General features: G+C 32.9%; 1 protein-coding gene across 12 annotated transcripts in view; it reads right to left on the bottom strand.

Moving 5' to 3' along the window:
* LOC128178004 (transient receptor potential cation channel subfamily M member 1-like) overlaps positions 1–25,208 on the bottom strand; it is a 72,402-nt gene that overhangs the window by 24,782 nt on the left and 22,412 nt on the right. For 8 of the 12 annotated variants that reach the window (XM_052844978.1, XM_052844984.1, XM_052844981.1 and 5 more), the window contains exons 3-8: positions 8,213–8,292; positions 7,742–7,913; positions 6,296–6,512; positions 5,310–5,434; positions 4,685–4,856; positions 832–1,015 (exon numbers count right to left, since the gene is read on the bottom strand). In XM_052844978.1, coding sequence (XP_052700938.1) covers positions 832–1,015; positions 4,685–4,856; positions 5,310–5,434; positions 6,296–6,512; positions 7,742–7,913; positions 8,213–8,292 — 950 coding nt within the window. Of the gene's footprint in view, positions 1–831; positions 1,016–4,684; positions 4,857–5,309; positions 5,435–6,295; positions 6,513–7,741; positions 7,914–8,212; positions 8,293–9,878; positions 10,490–12,518; positions 12,656–19,697; positions 20,157–25,208 lie in introns of those variants that run through there. The other 4 variants (XM_052844977.1, XM_052844976.1, XM_052844975.1 and 1 more) reach the window with 4 other exon arrangements.

The raw sequence follows: 25,208 nt of genomic DNA, 5'->3' as shown, positions 1-25,208 counted from the left end.
GACTGACGGTTAATAAGCTTTTCAATCTAAACCACATCAGTCATGTATAACAATAGAATTTGAATATAACTATAATGTACAGAAACATGACAAATTGTCAATCAAATTACAAGGATGTTTAAGTCCTATTCTCCTAAAAGCAGGACAACATTTAGAAACTAGAATTTAGACAACGACATCAAAACGATTTGTTGGACACTTCCTTTGACGATTTGCGAATCTTCCCTTGCGGTATCGTCATTAATGAGTCATCCACTAGTAAATTTGCTAATCAGGCGACAAGAATTTGAAACAAGCAGTTCAAGAACTCATTTGTGGAAAGACTTGTCTAATTTAATCATCAAAACTGTGTGATCAGGTGCTCTCTGAATGTCAATTTCAAAAAATCCAATTTGGAGAATACAATACGCATAAAAATAGTTATAGCTTTCTTTGGACTTTCCCCTTCGTAATTGTACATGTATTTACGTTGTTTTTAGTCGCTTCCAAAAAATCTTGCTGCTTATCCATAATGTATATTTATTTTTAAGGCAAAGCAAAAAATAAATTTTTTATATTTACATTTTGGTATATATAATCTTTTTCTCTCTAACTTCTTTAAAAATATCATTAAATTCTATTTTATAAAGTGAAGAACTTAACAACAATTAATAGAAAATAGTGAAATAGTTAAACATTGTGATTTTGTCAATCACCTTTTCCAATAGATTGTTAATCATAGACACAAGAAGATTTGTCAAAGGCTCTACCATCCCCACCCCTACCCCCACAACTAACACCAGTATCTGAATGAATTGCAAGAATCGTAAATCTTGAATAACGAGAACCTACCCATCTTCTTGGGCATATTTGTGGGTAAATGCCAGCAGGTCTGCGGCTCTACCACTACCATCACACACCACCACTGGAACCGGCGGTTTGTCTGTGACATACTCCAGCACCGAACGGATGGTGTTGGCACCACCCTCCAGCACCACACAAATCACCGGCACACCACGACCCTGGACGCCACTGGCTGTAACAAAAAAGTTCACAATACAGACATTTAATTAGACTAAGTGCTTTTTTTTTTACAAGAAATATTTGATTTGTTCATGATTCAAAATTGTTGGGGTCATAAAACTGATAGGTTTATCTGAAGAAAATTATGAAGTCTCAATATTTATTCTTTTATTTTAAAAATACTGAATATTCATAATTTAAAAAATAAAAATGGTATTGATAAGATCTGTTAATGAAATTCAATATGAAAAAATCCTTAATGTAAATTCATTGGTAAGACGTCATTAGTTAGACTGTAACCATAATTATCTGGTACAATAATTAACGATATGCAATAAGTCTGGTGACGCATCATGAACACATTTTGCAGTTATGCATTCATCAAATAAAGGTTCTGTATTGTAGATCTATCAAGAAAACTATACAGCATGCCCATTTTTTCTTTTTAAAGCTTGAACCTAAAATTCATAGTGTCCCCATAAAGGTTTTTTTTTACTTCTTCTTTAATATCTGGTAACAGTTTTGTTAATTTTCGAGGGAAAACACTTCAAAACTCATGAATTAATTTACTTATAAACTCTCTGCTAGAAAGGCTGCTTGCTGTCATTTTCAGCAGATAAAATGTACAAGGATTAAACTTGGTAACCAAATCGATCTTCTCTATTAATGAAAATATCAGATATCAAATGCTATAGTGGTGAAATGCGTGAATGTTTTTGTGAAATCTCAGACAACCAACATGCTAATGGTCTTCATGTCCAACCTCCATTCTGACACTTGAAAAAGACATTTGAGGGATTTGCTTACAACACAGAATGCTGATTAAATGCAAAATGGTCCATTCCGTACTGCTATTCATCAGGTTTTAAGAGAGGAGTGAAGATGCTTTAGCCAAGAATCCTAGGCCTGATTACCCTTGGCCTGTGTGACAGACAGTGTAGATGTAAACTAATCGTTATCCCCATCAACCCTTGGCTTGCTATATCCCACATCTAATGGCTGGGGCTGACAGCTCAATATGACAGCCAATAGTGATGCCCTGCCACATTTTGATGAACTGTCACCTGATGGTTTGATGTGCAGCTTTGATATCAATATTACGTAAATAATATCTTTTTTAAAAGAGATTTATGGGGGCTTTTACTGAGTCATGTGATGAGGCGCATTGAGGAAAGTATATTCAAGCTGATAGCTTTTAACTTCCAAGTCGAATGAATCAGAAGGGGTCAGTCATGAGCAACACTAAAACATAAATTCTATCGGAGACATATGGGTTTGTCACTTCAATATGAAGATCTAAGAATCATACAAAAAAATTACCACAGGGCATTCTATACAGGGATGCTCAAGAAGTGTCAGGCGTATAAGATAGAAAAATCTATATCCTGAAAAACCATACAACTCAACAGAAAAAACCAACTGTCGCTGAGGACCTGCTGTAGTCAGCAGTGTAACCATCAGAGAGAAATAAATCTAGAAATTAGTCTAGCTAGGCCATATAACGAAAACACCATCATAGATCAAATGAGTACAACTACAATTGGTCTGAGACACTTGGCCTGAGCATTTGGTGGCTAGATGACAAGCTTTTCAAACTTTAATTCCCAATGGCCTCTCTACTAATTTAAAGACAAATAACTCTCAATTAGCAAATTGCATCACTGCAATTTAAGAAAAATGAAGAATAACATTTGTTTCTGACAGTTAAGAAAGATAAATAATGGAAGAAATATATTTAGTATAAGGCAGGTGACAATCCATTTATATTTTCTGGCAAAAATCACATTTGTTATTACCATATTACATAGCGGAAATTGTGTAACTTATGTTACAATATGATACATAGTTTTTGTAAAGCAGTGGTACACCATACATAAAAATAACTGATGTAATGTCCTACAATGCATTTTAAATTACTAATCATTTAGCATTTTGCTTTTTTCTGCCAAAATTTCTACAAAAAACACCCTCACATTCTGAATCTGCTTTATAACTAATAAGTGCATGTCTTTTGTTTGTACAGAGTCCCCTAAGCAGTGAATCTGAGATCAGTGACCCCTTGGCTGAAGGCACAAACGTCAGTGTCCATTAAATGGACATATAACCCTCAACATCCCAAACAGACAGTTCATGACAAATCGTCTCAGATTTCAGCAGAAAGTACGAAAGCAAAAAAAAAAAAAAAAAAAAAAAGGAATAAAAAATTGTCACTAAAAATAGACTTGATTTTATGAACTTATGAATAAATGGTGATTTTTTTCAAAGAGACAGGAGAATAAAGACAACACTAGCTTGTAATTTTGATATCAAAAGATGTCCATTTGAAATCTAAGCATAAAAATAACCCTAGGTGTGTAATCATTGCCAGGGACATTATACATTCTACTGGCTGAATTCTGTCTGCATTTCCAAAGTAAGATCATTAGTGCTAGATGAAAGTCCCTCATTCTGTTAATGATGTGGACACTTCCTCAATGCTGTCATTTTTAGAAACCCTAGTTGTTAGCTTCTCAAAGTTTGAAATCCAAACTGTTGACAATTAATAAATTACTACATCTGCAGGTGTTTAATTTTGTTTCTGGGATAAAAATGATGACAAATTATCTTGTGAGTAAATGGTAGAAAAATTCTGATGCTGATTTCACTTCTTTTCTGACATGATTTAAACGTTTTAGGCAAAACTTGAGTTAAAATATTTAAAACCGCGTAAATATTTTTTAAAACTGAAAGTACAAAAAATCTAGCAGGTACAGTGAAGTCTCCCATTCCGGGTTTTTTGTAAATATAGTTCCTGAAAATTTATTTTGAAACAAGAAATGACTGTTTAATAGCTCACAAATGGTACTTTCACTTACATACATGGTATGAAATAAAAATTGAACAACTTTACAAAATATCAACAAATCGACTGGACCCAGAATTCATGACTTCACTTCACGGTAAAGATTTTCTCTATGATGTCCTTAAGATGTTAATATTTTAACCATTTCAAATCCAGACTGTACCGGTATTTTGAACCTTAAGACATTGGACCACGTCTATTTTATGCTATTTAATTTTCCTGAAATGTTAAATGATCGACAAAGACATCCACTTTGCATGTCCTATGCACTTCAGCCTTCAATCAGTGTACTTTTATAATGCATTGAATTTTATGCACTTTGAAGAAGTTTTGTGAATCATTGGAATGTTGTATATGTAAACAAGCAGCCTATTTTTCATTGCAAAATCTTGCTATAAAAGAGACATAAAAGAATCACCCACGTCATCCCATTAATACAAATTTAGTTCCATAAAACCTGACAAAGTAAAGTTGTGGGAAGGAAAAGTACTCAGGAGACGGAAATAATTCTTTGAGTGATTTATCTTTGTATTTTTTTCATTAAGGCGAGATAAAAGTTTTTAATCGGGAGGTCTAAATGTCAATGTGAAATGGCATGTAACTGTATATCAACTCTGAAAACTCCTCAAATACAGGGGAAAAGTAAAATGTTATGTTTGGTACAGAAGAAGAAATAAGCAACTAAATGTTGCTATTTTTGGAAAGCTTCTATTATTGTTCAACACACACCTACTTCAAACTTTAATTTTCCCATAACCATGCAGGCAATTCCCTATCCTGCAAAGAATCAAGATTGGGACGGGGATCTTGTTGGAACTTATAAGATAATTTTGCACTTACTTATGGATATTTTTTGCTGTGCAATGAACCTTTCCAGCCTCTTTCTGAAGATAATTTCTCCTCCATATTTTCCCACAGTTCCATTGTCAACTAACAGGAAGTAGGAGTGATTGCTGTTCAAAACTGCATAGTTACTTTTAGGTGAAGAAACACAGTGATACGGAACAACAACCTACAATACAAGAATTCAAAAAGCCATGCAATGCCATTTGAACTACTGTAAATTCCTTATTTTACACGAGTACTTAATTCCGCGATTCAACCATTTTCCATCAAATTGCAAGAATAAAAAATCATGAATGCCAAATGTTTATAATAGTTTCTTGTAATTAACATATATCCGAAAAATAATAGTCAGATTTTAAGATTCGCGAGATGTGCTTCTCGCTATTTTACACGAATATTAATTCCTTGCGCTTAATTAGGAATCTACAGTATATATAACATAACTGAATTTGATACTTTTAGACCTATGGGGCATACTTAGCTAAAATAAAAATCATATAACACAAAACAGCAGCTTTTGCAGCAAATGTGGGTTATTATAGAATATTTAATAAAGGGTGAAAGAGTTTTTCAGTTTTTGGCACTCGATCTTTCAGCAGAGAAATAAAACATCATTTACATCTTTTCCAATCAGCTCCTCTTTGTTTTCGACAATTCCCCATGGAGCGATGCCGATGGCTACAACCTTGTTCTTCAGTTTAGTAGCTCTGTCACTTATGGCATCCCCAACGTGCCTCGTCACACCTGGAAATATCAGGAACCGTATGAAGTACACAGAAATTGGATTTAAAGTATAAAATCAAGACACAAATTCACCCTATTTATTTCTTTCCGCCACTTTCAAAAAGAAAGTAAATTTTGGTACATTAAAAATTCATTTTATTGCCACTTCAATACTAATTCAAAATGACTACAGATTTGAATTAGAGGTGCAAGCCTTTTCTCCCTAACGCACATAGCGACTGGGTCTTTTCCATTATCAAATAAAAATTTGAATTTTAAAAGTTTCCAAGCAGGGAACTCTCTCCTGCACCAAGTGCAACATAGACAGCTTTCATCATTGACAATATTGGATAAGTTATTTAATGAATACACCATTCTTCAATGCATGAATACAATAGTTAATTGATATAGACACCTTTCTTCAATGACTACATTGGATGAGTTGATATAGACAATACTTCAGTGACTACAGTGGCTGAGTTGATATAGACACCTTTCTCCAATGACTACATTGCCTGAGTTGATGTAGACAATACCTCAGTGACTGCATTGGCTGAGTTGATATAGACACATTTCTTCAATGACTACTTTGGCTGAGTTGATATAGACAATACTTAAGTGACTACATTGGCTGAGTTGATATAGATAATACCTCAGTGACTACACTGGCCGAGTTGATTTAGACACCATTCTTCAATGACTATTGGCTGAGTTAATAGACAATACCTCAGTGACTTCATTGGCTGAGTTGATATAGACAATACCTCATTGACTACATTGGCCAAGTTGATATAGACACCATTCTTCAATGACTACATTGGCTGAGTAGATGTATATAACTACCTTTCTTCAATGAATACAATGGCGGAGTCTTAGACTTACCGGTACTGGTCCCTCCAGTGATGATCCAGGCTCCAGTGGTTTTGGCGGCCTTCAGAAGACCTTTGCGGAACACTCGTTTGAGCTTGGGCTGGAGGTCAAAGTTGAGGATTCCCCCTTGGACGGTGATGAGGAGTTTGGGAAGCTCTAGCCCCCAGTGTCTGGTCAACAGTTGAAGGACATTCTCAGCCTTTGTGTCAAAGCTGCTCAGTCTCACATACTGAAACACAAACCATGATGGGATCGTCATTACAGTCTGGCTTATACCTTAAACTTTTTATTGCTCATCACAACAATTACATTTATTATGTCATCTATAATTGATTATAATATCAGATTCTATGAAGTTTAATAATTTCATTAGCATAGAAAATAATGATGGTACATGTAAAAACAAAATCTATATTGCTTGATAAACCATGTAATCACATTAAATATCATTAATGATTGAAAGGTTCTAAAATCATATAGCGAAAGCCTGGGATAAGATTCTGTGGACCAGACTGTTCAAGACAAACGATAATGTAATGTAATGACACCTACAATATTGTATTGTAACCATGGTATTTTTCTTCATAAACTTTTCAGAATATCTGACAATACCAACTGTTAAACTGAATAGAAGATCAATATGAGTTTATTGCTTCAAGTTAACATTTTTTAAAAATGTATTAAGTATATGTCCATGTATTTGTGCGTGTTTGTATATTATACCAGTATATTTACGACATTAAAGCTTTAATTTTCATAATTATTGTTGGGTCGTAAAGTTTAATCAGCCTTAATCTTATCAAATATTCAGGGACATTTTGACTCACTCCATTGTGGTCGATATTTATGTAGTAATGAACTGCGCGTAGGTCACACTAAGTTATTACCCCTGCCATAGCTGGGAACCACCATTACATTATACATGTATTTGGATATATATGTTAACACTGTCAGGTACAGATTGAAATAATAAAGCATGGTGTGTCAGCTCACGGCTCTGGCAGTATGTGTCAACTCTGCCCTGTATCCCTACATGTATAATTACATGCTGTGATGAATGACAAAATGGGACCATGAGCCCTTCATTGAGAAGGCCATTATTAATTAGCCCTCAACCACAATTTGACAATATGATGGGTTTTGTTTACTACTAATGGGGTACATAGGTGTCATAATGTGTATCCTGATTTAAAACTTTAAACAGTAATGAGCTTTTTAAATCTGTTACAGTTTGGTACTTTTAATGATGTATGTTTGCAGATGCCTGAAGCTAAGCTCTTCAGATTTTAAGTTTGCTGGTACCAGTAGGTTAAATTTGAAACTGGGCAAATTTGAATTACATTACTATTAATTAATTGTTGCAAAGTTGTTTTTCACTATAAAGAAGCATCAACCAATTTTTCCTTGGTGAATTACAATATCTATCAGTGCTAATAATGACCACTCCATTAGCTGTACCTGAGCTTTACTGGGGTGGGGAGCCCCCTGGAATTCCAAAGTACCATAGGCATCGGTGGGCAGTGTCTCCGTGTGTGTATAGGGGTGCCACCTCTCAATGGGGGTGGAGCTCTCTGTTGACCCTGGTTTGACCTCTGCTGTATGCCAACTGGCCGGTCTGCCACAGCAGCACCTGTATGATATATTATATAAATAACATATCTACACATCTTAATCTCCAAAGCATTCCGTGCTGATCCACTCAAGTGACACATGGAAATAACTGGTGTATGCTTCATATAATATGTCCAGATATTTATGAATAAAATTTAAATCTATTAACCTAGTGCATAACCACTGCACTTAAATCATCCATTTACAATGTGCAAAATGTTTATTACTAAACGTTTTTATGCTATGTCGCAATCACCCTGTAACTATCTCTGATTATTGTGTAATTGTTTCACAACAACTCTTTCATTAAATACTTGCCTTCCTGCATCTCTAGCACTTTTGATAAATTTTATGCAGTCTCTTTTGTAGAATGTCTTTTCAATCCAGGATTTCTGATTCTACAACAGAAAAAATAATATAAAAATTTACATGATTCATAATATGCATTTTTGAGCTCTAACATTCTGATATCCTTTTTTTTAGCAGTTTTTCTACTGATTCCAACTTGCAACATGACAGCAAGCTTGAATGTTATACATGTATTTTCATCAAAGATTAATAAGACTAAAAACTAATGGAAAAAAATTGCTCTAAGAATTGTTCACAATGACATCTTTTGTATCCCATGGAAAAAAAATAATAAAGAATAATAGGCGTGCCTCCCTGCATCAGGTAATTAAAATAAATTAATAAAAAAAGAAAACATTAAAGTCTATCTATACATGGAAATAATTAATTCAGGTGACGCAGCATCACTGGAAGGATGGACATACTTGTCTGATTTAAGTTGGATTGTGATATACTTCTGACGTCAGATTATGGCAGAGAGTGCAAATAAACGAGAAAAGTGGTTATGAAAAATAAATCTTTTGTCAACTGTCCTGTAAAATAACAAGACAATCTGACATACCTGAAACTTTTTTAAAAATGTAGATTTATGTGGCCAAAATTTCATTTTAACTTATACAGTTCTTTAGGGTTAATTATATCTTTTTATTTTGAAAGGAAATACGTCACAATTTAAGTTGAAAGTGCTCCTGGTTTAATTTTCTAAGTAAATGTGCATTAATTATGTTTCAATATGAATCAGTGTAAAAAGAAAAGGAAAAAAACAAACATTGACTTAAATAAAATTAAAAAAAAAATTCCTTGCATGTATCAATGGAAACCCTTTGTCACCATCTTAAACACACCAAAATTTGAATGGGAGGGGGGATTGATGTTAGAAACACTGAATTGTAGATGACGTCTTTACTTGATTCAATTAATTTTTAATACTCTATATTTAAATTTAACATCTATATTTGAGCACTTTTAACTATTTCTACCAGGAAGGTATTGGACAACCTTTAGCGGTTGAAATATAAAGGGTTTTTTTCACTGTTTAGCATTGTTAATGTTAATTAAAATCTACAGCAGAAATGTCAGCGCCCCAAAAAAACTACCATATTACCAGTAATAAACCTAGCCTTTTTAATCATGTCTAGCCTGCTGTGACATAATACAATTAACAAAACATTAATTGCTACATATTACACCACAGTTCTGACTAAACGACACAATGAGAAACACATCTACAAGATGAATCGTCCAGTGAACATGCAATACCTGAATGCTAGACCTCTAAAAGGTGTTGACCACTGACATATCAATAACTGTAAAAGACAACACTGGCCTTCATCTTCAAGGTAACTGTCCATCAACCCGTTAACCATGTAGCCAAGGGCTACAGATCAACTATCAAACTAAGACACCATCTTATAAACCTTGTCACCTCTCAAAGTCTCTCAGAGACAAAAAAATATCCATACATTGCTCCTCAATAGAGGGTTGACCCTGATAGTGTCGGGTCAGAAAACCATGGCCAACATTGTTAATTACTACTGTTTTACTTTTGGCAAGTTATTACAAATAAATCTGTAGGAAACTCAATATTTTTTTTTTAATCTTAATCAAAAATTAAAATTAAGTTCTTCATTCCAACCTTTTCCTTTGCGAAGAAAATTGAGTGCCTGAAATTTGAAATTCCATCCCAGATAGTGGCTAGACTATTGGTACTTAGAGTTCTCCCAAGCTCTCGCTTCTTGCTGCTGCGCTTCTGATATTCTTTTGTTGAAAATGGATCTATCACTTTTTTTCCCTTTCCCAGTGGCATTATCACATTTAGAAAAAGATATCACACTCTGTTTTGAAAATGTTTTAAAGCATCACAATGTTATCCACACATCAGAATCCACCATTGCTTGCCAAGATGAAGCTTTTAGTGTTCCCTCTATTCTGTACTCTTTAGAAGTTTATCTGAATTGTTATCTACATTTACTCTGCTCTAATTAAACGTCTTACACCAATATACTTTAGTAAATGTCCCTTCAAGAAATTAAAAATGGAAATGAACTTTACCCACGCGAGAACTTAATGAGACTGTCATGTTGAGAAATAACTGCATAGTCTTGACAGTAACTCAGGAGTCAACAGCTGTTAAATTCGCACAAACACGTGATGCGGCAATTGCCAATCAGTAGTCAAAAATTAAAATATATGCACCTTATTTAAAAATTTCATCAAAACGGATTTCCTCACAGATCAAATATTATGCCAGGTCATTGTATTCCAACTCAGAGACCTCAGACTACCGTACACCTGATGATATAGGAATTAAGTAGCTAACTCAGTTTGTGGACAACAGTAGATTCAGTGTTAATTTTCTGGTTCAAGTATTGGTTATCAAATAATTTCCATATTATTTCACCTTTAATAATTCAAAATTACCCATCTTATACCTATGAAGTAGTTGAATACAATGATCGTTGGTGTGCTTCCTCGATGGCAGCTTAACATAAATTTTCATTGTGTCAAATCCATGGAAATCCTTGCAATTACATTATCACTTTTTTGGCATACACAAAACGAAGGAATATCTACTATTTTAACCCACTTTACAGAAAATCAAATTCACGATCCTATATAAAACATAACTATTTTCAATTTTTACCCCTTTTTTCAATTAAGAATTACATAATCTTCCCAAATGCAATATAATCAGCCATTGGAAAAGCCTATAGTATAGCTGATTTGTCAAAAACAGATATATACAGTTGAACTTCGGTATCTCAAACACTGATATCTCAAATACAATACATATGTCGAAGAGAAACAAGTGTAAATGATCCAACCACTTATTTTTTAAGTATTTTACCCTCGATATCTCAAATGCTTGGATATTTCGAAGTTTTAAACAGTTCCATCTAGTTAGAGATAACGAAGTTTGACTGTAACAATAGCAATGTTGATAGCAAACAGGTGTAAACTTTGGAGTACTTCTACTAACATGAAGTTACTTCGTCAGTAACTGAGAGTGGATATTTTAATTCCTCCTGTATGACTACTTGAAATTCCCAAGAGCTACAATTGTCTACTTGTTACTTGCTATGTTTATTGCTCAATACATAAAAAACATATAAAACAGATAAAACTGCTGAGCAAGCATTTCTGTAAATTGACCAGCATTACACGGAAATAAATACTGTCAAAACCAGCAAATTTGTACTAAAAATATCAGCATTCTGACCCAAAAACTATAAATAGTTACAGTACCAGCTTTACATCAATTTTGGACATTTGGTAACCTCTTGATCAAACTTGAACAACGATCTTCTCTGAACAATGACTATTAAAGTACATGCTTCGTTCAATTTAATCAAACTAAAATAATGAGCAAAATAAAATACTATAAATAATGCAATCATGTTATTTCTGATGCTTACTTAAATTCTTGCTTTTTTAATTTTGCTAAACTAACAATTTAATTTTAAAATTTTCTCATTACCAGAAAAACGTCCCGATTATGTAAAGGAAATTAGCCCACTTTAATCTTGGCCAACCAGAACCTTGCAATATTCCAAGGCCAGCCAGATACATTACCTTCCATTGTTATAATTCACAAGTTTCAAAAATAGACAATTCTTTGTACTGTCACCAGTTTCTTGAAGCTAAATTTCCTGACATATTCATCAGCATTCATATTTACGTTCAACAATTTTTAGAGTAAATTGTTATTTTTGACACATAATTTGCCAGAACTAATGACAAAATGAATTTTGAAACAGAGTTGAATCATCTCTTTTTGCAAATTTCAAACAAGAATCTACATGAATTATAAATTCATAAATTTGTATGAAAAATTTATTTAGTTTGGATTTTTATGGAAATCATTAATATGGCTAGTCAAATATTCTCCTACAGGAAATCAAAACCTTCGAGGTGATAAAAATACATTGACAAAACTGAGTGACAAGAGCACAGCGGTGCAAAACGGAAAAACAATAGCATCAAAATTCTGATCAGAAAGATTGTCTTCAGCTTTTGTATAATCCGTCAGGTCAACCACAAAGACTTGTAATCAGTGCCAATCAGTTCATTCTCAGAGTTGCATGTTGTATGTTAATTCAGAATAGAGAACAAAAAATCACAAAGGGGCAGAATCAAGAATGAAATTAAAATTCATTAAATTATAATACGATTATTAGCAAAATGAAACAAAAAAGTTGATTTTGTGAGCTGACATCAGAATTAAAATCTACAAAATTAAATGATTTTTTTAAATTAAATTAAAAACTTATCACACCTTCTTTCCATTCAAAAGCGAACGCCGAAATTTGGAGAAGTCATCCCACAGTGAAACGATACTATTCCGAGAGCGGGAGCGATTCTGGTATCCAGGTTCCACCTTGAACATTCTGACCTAGTGTGCCACTGAGTGGCCCCCTTTTTTTTGTCTCTCTCACACAGGCAGTCTGCAATCGCCCCCCGGAGCCATAAATCAGTCACTGACCAGACAGGCCTTAAACAGGACTCCTTTCTTACTTTTTTTCACCTTGTCTGCAGTTTTACTTCCTAGGTTGTTGGTCAAGAATTAGTTATCAATAGTCAACCTGTTCAAAGATCTGACATATCATCCATACCATATACTGGTGTCTTTAGATATGGGCCAGTTCTAAAGCTTAAGCTGTCAAAACATAGATGACGATTGTGGGTTGTTGTTTTTTTTCAAAGAAAACTGTAGGTTCAAAAGTTGAACTTTAACCCTGTTAATGCGACGTCAATCACTCTGAATATGAAGATTCAGATAATTATTCATTCCTTTTAGGAGTTCGTGTTCTTATTATTTTGCTCTGAAATTTCCCTGCAACAATCAGGCAAGACTGAGCCCTTTTGAAATAATTATGGCAAACAAGGAAAATAATCACCTTTCTGACTTTTCTCATTTAACATTCAATATCAAGCTGCACCTACGTAAGAAATCACTGTAATTCTATTAACTTGTAGTCCTTTGTGTGAATTATTCATATCAGCATGTAAGGATCACAATACCTGTGCATGTTATTGAACTTTATGATTTCACAAAATCTGATTAGACTTCCTATTCGATTAACACAATATTAATTCTTTCATCTTAGTAAGCTTTGCCCTGTCATTTGAATTATGGAAAGACCAATGAAAGTGTCAAATGTAATATATAATTAACTTATAAACATTTTTGACCAATTTCTACTTTAATCTTTTTCATAAAAAGTTAACCCCTCAGTACTTTTTTTGAGCTTTTGACACAAAAGTTTGTTAAAAAGGAATGAAAACATATGTACGACAATATGGCCCATACATTACAGCTTTTAAGAATGGTAAAAATGTTCAAATGACTCAGTCTTCCTGTAATATCATACGATTAATTACGGATCAAAACCAATTTTAATGCTTTCTGAACTGATAACCATTAACATGTTTTTTGGCTGCACTAAAGACAAATTCTTCAGTAATTTTCCACGAAAATTTGATGCATTTTAAATAAATGTTAAAAAGAAAAAAAATAGAAAAATATAAATATGTAATACGAAATATCACGTTCTATTTCTGGCAATTCTGTCACCCCTCCTCCCTTCACCGATATGCACAATAAGGTCTTTTTTTTTTTATAATCTTAGAAAATATACATAAAAAAGAAGTTGACAGGATGATATAGCTGGATCAGAGTATGCATGTAAATAGTCGGGCTTCTGACGCATAACAACCATGCACAGCACTACTTAACGAGCTTGTCAAACACTGCTCGGGGCACACACAAACTTCATTAACTTTTGACACCGGACAGTCAGGCAGGTCTTTTACATTTACAATGGTGTTAAGACACACTGGTACATCAGCAGGAGGATTCTCAAAGATAGGCGTTTGTTCTGAGAATTTTTTTATTTACATTTTAATGATTTCACAATTGTTAGCCTTCCTCTTATACATGATTATAAGTCATGTCCCACAATTATTTTTAGTTTAAAAACTAAAAAAACAAAAAACCACTTTACATAAAAACTTGTCAAGACAACCCCCCCAAAATTAGCTATACGCATAAACAAAAACACCATCTGCACGACCTCAACTCCTCATCTTCTGAACTACATTTTTGAAAACTTATGTTATTCATGATGCAATTAACATTAGACATCCAATTTCCTGAAACGTTTTTGTAATTGTACATAACTGTGACAAATGTTTGAAACCTTTTGACACTCATTTTTTAAAAGAGGTTAGCGGTACTGAAATTCAAAGAAAAACAAATTTAGGAATATTTGGCTATGAGAGGAATTATAAGCTAATATATCTGGCCAGTAAAAAGAGATGGGTACATGAAGATACTAGAACATTAGATTTCTTATCATAAACTTATACATGCATGCACATGCAATCATCTAAACTTCTAGTACTTTAAAATGTTTTCACTAATATAAGCAATACTTTTTAATAAAATTTTATATATAAAAATTTTGAGAAAAAATTACTATCATATTTTTTCAGTTCAATTTCTAAAATTATCTTTCAAGAAACCTTAATTATAACCACCTATTCAAAATGATAATTTTAATTCTAAAAATATTAATTCAATCAATTTGAAAATTAACTGAAACATAATATTTCATCTTAAAAGAGTCTTAAATTGTTGAATGTGCATAACAGTTATTCATCATTTCAAAATCCTTTCGATTTAAAATAAATCCAGCAGAAAAAAAACATTACCGGTACGTTAAAATGTTTAAATGTTTTGATTTTTTTAATAACATACTTGATCCTTGTATATTTCTTTTTTCTTTTTTTTTTAAATAACTCCTTGTACACATCTTAATCTTGTATTGTTTTCACATTTAAAATTCTCTTTAAATTCTTCATTAATAATAGCTATTAGACACAAATGGGTCATGGAACTCAACAACATTACCACAAGTTGCCCTTACATTACTTTACTACTGGAATGTTTATTATGGCTATATCTCTTTGGGCTTCTAAATCACTATCAAAATAGGAACTGTCACATACACAGTTTCTTCAAAAACAATAAGTCATTTACATGTTTATTTTTTACCTCTACTTTAAAAAAATAATATGTATTCTCCCACATAACTTGCAGATTAATTTTGTTGAAAATTGTTAATTGACTAGCCTAATTAATATTTGTTTCAATATCGGTAATATAATAAACTCTACAGAACAACTTAAAAACTTTTCTCTTCTTTTTTTTTAAGACAAAGGCATGGACCTTTTACATGCATCAGTATGTTATTTTGGGTACTGTGCAGCTATATGAACTCTTTTACAATCCGATCCAAACAAAATCTCTCTCATTTCAGGCTTCTGTGAACTAATCTGTGGACTAATTTTACAGTGAGAGTTTCACAACGTGACTTGTCTCTAAATTGGTCTGGTGAGCTAAAAATTCAGTGGACAAACATTGAAACATTTAGTGCTATGTCAATTCAATACTAATTGACTATTCATGCTAACAGAAGGCACATCAGCCATTAAAGCAAATATGCAATTGAAATGAACGAAAATGAAGAAAGTTGTTCAAAATGTCAAATATCTGTCTAAGCATTATAAATTAACTTGTTATATTAATCACCTGAAAATGAAAATTGGTTTGCACTTCAATAAATCACTAATGCATTCAGTGATGTACAAGGAAGGTGTATATTCCAATTATCTTAAACAATACAGACTTTGTTCTTATAGATGTCATAGGGTTATCGTATGAATTTACAAATCTGGGAAACACCGATTCAGAAGAGGGATAAAAACTATATTATTAGTGAGCTGTGTTAATTTCAACTCTTTGTAAACAGTCATTAGCTTAATTGACACTAAAAAAAATTAACGTTTCAAAGTTACCAAAACACTTACTAATATACATAATGTGCAAAAGCAAAAAAAAAGTAACAACCTTTTGGAGTCAACATGTCAATTAAAGCAGTTAAGCTTCATTTTGAAAACAGTGATAATTTACCTCCTGGTGAATTGTAAATGTTTTGCTTTCAATTTTGTTAAACCACTGCGGATAAACAAGAACTGGAAAGAACTACATATATTGTTGTCCTCTCCTTGATACAAATTGCTACGTTAAACTGCCATACAAATATTGAATACAATTTGTCTTCACATTTCTGTAGCCTCTATTCCATATTACCTGTATCAGAATACTGGTTTATAATTACCTTAATAAACAACAGATACATTAGGATATATATTATTTACATTTTTGGTGAAAATGTTTATCCTGATTTAGTAGGTTGACTGTCTGATCTACCATGACTCGAGGTGATTAGCATTGGATACACACCTGCTGGACACAAGAAAACTACAGCGGAATGGGTTCAATTTACCGGCATATATGGTCATTTTTTATATTATTTTCCAAAGTTGTTTTTTTAGGCAAGAATTTGACAATGTATCAAACTGCATTAAAACAATATCTTTTTTGAGATATAATTGCAAATTGGAAAGTCTACTACTTGAATTCAAAAGAAAAGGTTCCTGCTAGAAAACGAATAAATCAATAAAGATGAGAGTGTTTAAATCTGAGTTCTTCAATCTCCATTTTCAACAAAAACAGGAGATTTTTGTGAAACACTTATGCCCCCTTCCCTTGGAAACATCCACAAAGAAAATGAACGTAAACTGCAAATAATTGGAATTTTTTTTTAAGTCCAAGGGGCATAACTCTGTCAAAAATTGCTCAATCATACCCAATATCGAACTTGACCTGGATATTATCTTGATAAACCTGTATACCAAATTTCATTTCAATATGTTCATCCTCTGTGAAGACAATGAGCGGAAACTGCAAATAATTGGAATTTCTCTATGTCAAAGGGGCATAACTCTGTTGAAAATTGCTCGATTGTACCCAAAATCACACTTGACCTGGATATTATCTTGATAAACCTGTATACCAAATTTCAATTTAATATGTGCATCTTCTGCGAAGAAAACAAACGAAAACTGCAAATAAATAGAATTTCTCTATGTCAAAGGGACATAACTCTGTCAAAAATTGCTCAATCACACCCAATATTAAATTTGACCTGGATATTATCTTGATGAACCTGTATACCAAATTTTATTTCAATATGCTCATCCTCTGTGAAGACAATGAGTGGAAACTGCAAATAATTGAAATTTCTCTATGTCCATGCAAGGGGCATAACTCTGTCGAAAATTGCTTTATCGTACCCAATATTCGAACTTGACCTAGATATTATCATGATAAACCTGTATATCAAACTTCATTTCAATATGTTCATCCTCTGCCAAGAAAATTAACGGAAACTGGTGGTGGACTGACCGACCGACAGAGAGATGGACAGCAGTAAAGCACTATGCCCTCCCTTCTTTAAAGGGGGCATAACTAACAGACTGACAATCATTGATCTTGCACAAGAATGTGACTAATTACCACATCATGCTTAGAAAACTGATCTTATACATGTCTTGGAATTCATGCAATTAAAATTGTTCATGATCTGTTAGAATTTCTAAAGCTGAACAAATCTCTGTTAAGATTTTTTTCTTTTTTGTTTTTATCGTAATTTTAATTCTTAATGTTAATGGTCCTTTATTCAGTATACTGCAGTATATTCAGTTTTGTGGAATTTAATTCAATTTGGAGAATTCAATCTGAAGAAAAGTTATAGACAAGAAATATGGCTGAAAGAGTCATTAATGTCAACAAAGTATGAATGCATAATTAATGGCATAAATATTGAGTACCTGGAAATGGTGGTGGCGCATCACTTACACCGTTACTTTTATTATTGTCAGTACCAGTACACCATTACACAGCAAATTTTGCATTGTCACTGATAGTCATCCCCACCAAATGTATGTCCGGGTTTCTATCGAGCAGGGACATTTAAAATTAATTTTGTACTTGGCAATAATTTTATTTTGTTTAGAAATAATTTTGTTATTCATATTCAAAATTTTAATTACCAGTAATTGTTCATTTTCCTCACCTTTAGAAGCAACGGATTTTAAAAGTTCTTATTCCTTCAAATTTGAAAACTTCAATATTAAAGGATATGTGGGGGGGGGGGGGGGGGGGGGGGTTTCAAAGAAAATACAGATATTTGTGCATTAATTAATTCTTTTACAGCCATTTGGAAACATGTGTGAACAGCACGTAAATTTGATACGTAAACCTAATTTAGTATAAAGAGAAATAATGGATATAGCAAGTTTTGTGGGTCGATCTCTAGAGCAAAATCCTTGAAAATTCCTTATGGAATGTTATGGTTATGGTAAACTCTGATCTAATACTTGAACAGATATAGTGCATTGATTTTTAGTCAAGAGGAAATGATGATAATGAAATTTACATTTCTTTAAATGTGGAAATGAAAATAATAAAATTTACATCGCATTTAATGAATTGTTTAATAGTAAAAAAAGTTAACCGGTATATAAATTCCATTTACCATAATGATGTTCAGCACTGTAAACTTGTCATCTATAAAAGTGTTTGTGTTATATCATGAATTTTTCATGATTGTAAGTTCTAAGTTCAATTTACTAAACATTTAGAATGCTTCTAGGATGCTTCTTTATGGATATACAAATGTACAAACCCTTACACAGAGGGTTTGAACCCAAAACTAACATCACAGAGCTTCCAAAACTTTAATCAAAAGAGCTAAATAGATACTACGCTATTAATCTAGACAGAACAGCTGATGCAAGGCTACAATTGATTTTTTTCTTTTTGAAGAAAAAGAGAAAAATCATTTTTTTTTTTTAAACTGGATGAATTGTGGCTGCTGCACATGATGGGGTCCCTGAATTGAGTACTGGTACAAGTCATTCTCAAGGCAATATATGCAGAGTTGCACTTCACTTACAGTAGTGTATTTTGTATTGCCATTTATCTTTACACAATAAAAAACAAAACATACAAAAACCTACAGTACTTATATGAGCTTATACCCTTTATTGTCCCACACACTGTCTTTTTGATGATTAAAGAGTTCTAATTTTGTCTGGGTCATTTTGCTAGAATTTAATATCTTTTTTGCTGCAATTCATCAATCAATGATCTATTGGTTAAAGATAATATTGGAGGATGCATGCATACCAGTTCTGGTCTGGTCTGGTCTCATATGATAGACGTTCTGAATCAGGGTTTTTTTTTAAATTGCAAATCACTTCAGTCAAGCTGATTCATACACCACTACCTGTTTTAATCAATATTTTCTAACACTTCAATGGCTAAAGTCAGGAGTCTGCTTAAATTCTTTCTTCAAATTGAAAATCAATTGAAATCTAACCCATTTAACTTCCTCCACTGTCACAGTATATGGGCCATAGAGAACTTAAGAAAAATGCAAGGTTGTGGTCTGAGATCAGCATACTGTCACAACCTTAACATTTCCATCATTTGAAGAAACCTACACTGAATATGCAATCATTTGTAATAAAGTGAGTTTCTTACCACGACAGCTATTGACTTTTTCCTGTGAAAGACATTCTGCACATCTTCCAGAAATGAAGTCAAACTCACGCGGGAGCGACATATCTCCTTGTCCACTTTCAGCATGATTCCAAGGTTTCTTACTATTGCCTAGTGTCCCTTGTCCCAAAATCGAAATTGGGCAATAATACCACAATAGTCCACTTTTTCAGGGCTTCCACAAATCCATTTCCACTTTCGCCCCTTATTATGCATGAGAAGGCTTCCCTTTTTATTCCTTTACAAATACTTATCAATACAACAGCGCAGTAGAAAGCCCTTCCTAATCCAAGCTATCACCTCAATTACAGACCTCCTTTTTTCACAGTACCCTCATTTCCCTATCATTTTCCTATGCAATGTTGGCTGCAGAAGTAGGATGTTTGTGTTGTCCCCACTTCCTCCCCACCATTGTCTCATGCCTCACATTTTTTAAAGTCCTGCATGAAACAGATGATTGCAAAGGAATGGTTGGCATTAGAATTATAAACCTCCAGGTATTCCAAATAATGCACCAAGAACTTCAATAATGCCCATGCATGTCATAGTACTAGTTAAGGGATGAAGTAAATAAACTATTGAAAGCTCATGGTCTCTTTTCTTCTGTATGGTGTTGTATGATGTCAGTAAAAAGTACATTGCTGTTTATAGATTTGGCAACAGTTCAAAAGAGACTATACAGTAAGCCAGGCCTATTTTAACTATCAGTATATTTATAATTCATAACACAAACATTTAAAGCACTCAGTATTGCACAAACAACTATTATTTTGACAATCAAATATTGACTAAAAATTTTAAGACATGCAGCTAGCAGTTCTAGAAGTTTTATCTTTTTCTGCAATCTTGTCTTCACTCAATTAGACCCATAGCAATTCCTATTGTTCACCAAAGTGCATTCACTTTAATTGAGAGAGCATGGAATCAAAGTCATGAAAACCTCATCAAAACAGCTTTTTGTATATGCATTTACAAATGTATATAAAATTTAATGTTATTTTAAGGGGAAAATATTTGTATTTATTCCAGTTTCATATAAGGGGAGCAAGTAACATATCTTCAAAAGATCAAACATTATATATTTCCTTGTTATAAATCTTTTCACAAGTGAATATTGACCAGTAAAAATGCTTTTGGCATAAGGCAGCACATAGAGTACAGAACCAATTTTGGACCAAAAGAATGCTTGAGACTGATGAGAGTGATCAACATTTATGACAGATATACTGCCTTATATCTCTCACTGTCACAAGTTTTTCCTTACATATAAATGCTTTAAGTACCAGCTTTGATGACCACCAAGTCCATTCAGGTAACAATTGCCTTATCATCTGAATATTTTATACTGAAGTTTTGGCAGCTTATTTGAGCTTTATATCTAAACCTAAGCACATGAACTTACTTTCAGCATTGATTAAAAGTATTTCAACTTTAAAAAGTTACCATCAGTTAGGTAATTGGAAAACATATTATTGTAATCATTTTCCGATTTCACTGTGATTTTTAAATTTGGCCAGTCAGACAGCCCTTAATTTACTTATGATATAATGATGTCATGTTTTTTTCAGACAATATGATGACAAAATTTTAGTGAGATGATAAAAACTTTATAGATTTAGCTTTTTATAAATAATGTAGCATCAGATGACCAGATACAGGATTTAGAGGACCAAACCATCACAATATTAATTTCACTCAATCTGCAGATCATGAGCAGTATGGAGAATTTTAACATCTTGTCTATACATGTTATTGTAAATTATTAAAGCTAAATTACATGGACAAAAATATCATAACTACAGGACTATATCTGTTCACAACATTCATTGTATTTTCCAGCAGCTAAGAATTCACAAGTTAGCAGTCAAGCTTCTTAAACCATGCACACTTTAAGAACTATGCAATATATATGAATTGAAATACTAATAGTGATGAAATTAAGTACCACAACACCAAAACATAGAATATGCTTTATTTGAAAATTTTCCAGATTTTCAATCTTTGGTCATAGAATGCATCTAAAATTTCTTTTAAAGCCACACAAGCTCAATTACTGAAATTTTGAGTTGCAAATCACAAATTCATGGCTTTCCGACAAGAAATGTGTCATAATGGAAGACAAATTATAAAGGACTTATGATATATGATATGGTCCTAAAATGACCCCCTAAAATGAACATCATCATTTACTGTAATTCTTTGTTTTCTTTGTACACATATATATGTAATGTTTTTAAATAATGTTCATTTTGATTCAACTGCCCACAATTTAGAAATATGACATCGTAAAGACATTTTCCCGCCATTTTTGCATTTTTAGCTTAAAACAGCTTGTTTTCAAGCAGTTTTTCTTTCAGAAAACATAGAGCGCATGCTTGAACAAACAAAATATGTTAATGAGAGATCTATCTAGCCAAAACTAATAAGTGAAAAAAAATTTCCTTGTTCAAGCATGCGGTCTATATTTCCCTTTCGTGAAAAGATACAAAAATTGTCAATTTTTGGCTCATTTTGATTGAATTATAGGAATAGCGTCACTTCTGTCGTCATATACTGCCAGTGAGAGTAAATAAATCAAATAAATAGATGAAAAATATATTTTACATCAACTCTTCTAAAATATAACATAACATTTTATTGTACCAGAAACACTTTTAAAAAATGGCGAATTATGGAGGCCAAATTTAACTCATATCATATATAATTCTTCAGAGGTAATATGATTTTACGTTTTTATGATTTTAATAATATTTTTTATATCAATAGGCCATATTTAGTTTTCATCTGGAAAACATAAAAATAGTGCAATTTTCTTGCTTTTCAAAAATGACACTTTTAAGGAAAGTGAAATAATTCTTTTATTTTCACATTAAAAATGTCAACATTTGGTATTAAATTGCAACATTAAGAATATAAACTTACTGCTGAATCACTATGTTTTCGCAAAAATGCTCTGCGTAGTTGTACAAGATCTTCCAAAATGGAGACGATGCTACTCCTAGAACGAGTTTCAAATTCATTGTCAACTTTTAACATCCCTTCCAACTGTGTTTTTATGGTGACTGAAAACTTGCGCATGGATTCCATGAAATTACAGCTGGACCAAATCTTTGGTCAATAACACACACTTCCAAAGGCGCTGGTCTCTGCTAAAGTTATGTTTTCTTCGCTTTTAGAACTGATCATTCAAAAAAGTATGAAAGGCACTCTGAGAGGGGGCTCCATCTTTCCATACATGGTAGACTATAGGTTTCCAGTGAATTATTCATTTTCTGTTCTAAGCTTTCCATTCCTGCTCAATTAATTCTATTTAATTAGCTCCAAACTCCTCCATGGAGGTTACAATCAGTGGCACTTAGTGCTGCAGCTACAGTTTATGGTTCAAATTCAATAATAAGAACATGTTCCGACCCATTCCAATTTCAAATTCTATCATTTATGTGGCATCCATAAAGTAAATGCATTTTGCTGCTGTATACTGTTACAATTTTTTTTTACAACTTCAGAATTTTCATCACATCTTACTCCTATGATCGATTCATATGAAGAAAATAACCTGAAGCAAAATGACTTGAGTTTTAGCCATTCATCTTTGGTTGAATTCAGCAAACTAGTACCAATGCTGTGATAAGAAGTAGTTAAAAGAAACATAATATGATGACCATTAAACCACTGGGACCAAGTTCCATCCTCTTTTTTTGTCGTCTGTCACAACATACTAGTCTCAACCTTATGACAACATGGCCTCATCAAAGAATATCCATTTCCCTCACCAGAACACCATTTGCTCTTAGAAGACCATATAAGTAAAGTCTCTATATTCCAACACAGCAAATTAAGCCTCAGTACAATGAAGCAACCTTCAAACATCCTTTTTTGATGAGATTGTTTATGACTCTGAAACCTATAATGGCTTATAGATTCCTTTAGGAACTTTGGGTACTAACACATGTATCATCAAGTTCAAAGCAAGATTTATTCTTCAATGATTCAGCCCCAATTAAGAAGTAATTGGATGTTTTTTCCCTTATATTTCTGCACATAAAGGACCACAAAAGATTTCTATTGTGCACCATATTATCGCCAGTTTATGGTGGATCTATGCCCCAAAGTCATTGGTTTTGCAATCTGTAACAATCTATGAGATTTTTACGGTAAATTTTTTTTAAAAATTTGCTTTTTCATCATGATTTGCAGCATAAAGTTTATAATGCTCATGTTAAATGGATTATTAACCTCCTCTTATTTTTTTCTAATTAAAATAAGGTTCAATACTGCAGCATACTATAACAATTTGTCCATCTTGCAAGTAGCATAAATTACCAATAGGATTCCTCTCTCTCTCTCTCTCTCTCTCTCTCTCTCTCTCTCTCTCTCTCAGTATATTTTTCTGTAGAGTACACAGTGATGTATAAAATACATCAATATGGAAATATTTCACAAAGGACGTAGTAAAGCGCATATACACAGTGTGCAGGGTTGTCACTAAGACCCGGGGGTGGGGAATTCCCCCGCCTATAATGCCTTAATTACCTGGCTATTATTGCATTTCAACACAATGTAGCTATAAGCAAGACCCCCAGACCCTCCTACTTTTTCATTTCTTCCTTCTTTTTCAATTTTTAGAGACAACCCTGACACTGTAATACAATAAAGTTTGAATTCCCTACCCTTTAATCACTCTCTTATTCTTTCTTACGAAGACACCCAAGAGATATACTCATGCGAATCAGATATTGTAATATTATACCATAAGAGTCACTGTAGTGCAATAAAGTTACATACAAAATAAAGCTGTTTTAACTCCTGCTCTGCAATATTAACAATAATAATCCCTTTCAGAGGTAAGAAATTTTTTTCATAAAAAAGAGCAATTTACAGTTATCACCGACTTCGACTGTATGTCTCGCCATTACGTTGTTTGAGCTTTAAATTTTTCTATATGTCTGAATTTATCAAAGCTTATTAAAAATGCCAGAATTATAGCTTCAACATTTTGAGAATTGTAAGTGGATTTTGATCCAATTGTTTATTGGAATTGGACAGTTTCAAAAGTTTGCATCTGTAGCGTTTTCCCCTTTACATGAAGCAGATAAAAAATCATTGTTGCATAGACCAATTCAATATATAGATTAATTTACTTGTATCTATTTTATTCATAGCATGAAATTTGCCCATTTATGGGAGGAAACCCATTCAAAAATAAAATTCATTAAAAATTGTGTGAACATGTGAGATTAATGAACCTAGCTCGTGGAAAATGCATGTTATTATAGGTTTGGCATTCAAGGACATACAGGTACACGTCAACTGTCAGGTGCTATATATACACCGCAGCCACTAAAAATTGCCTGAATTAACTATCGGATACAGGATAAGACATGTGTTGTTTCTGATCTTAATTTCCTTCTTTCTATCCTGTAGTCATTCGCCAAGACTGATTCAAGTTTTGGGTCTTCAGACTTCCTGTTTAACTGTGCATGTTTACCAAAC

Source organism: Crassostrea angulata, chromosome 3, assembly GCF_025612915.1.
Source record: "Crassostrea angulata isolate pt1a10 chromosome 3, ASM2561291v2, whole genome shotgun sequence".
NCBI lineage: Eukaryota > Metazoa > Mollusca > Bivalvia > Ostreida > Ostreidae > Magallana > Magallana angulata.
The sequence above is the reverse complement of the archived record's forward strand: the minus strand, read 5'-3'. Positions and strand labels throughout refer to the sequence as shown.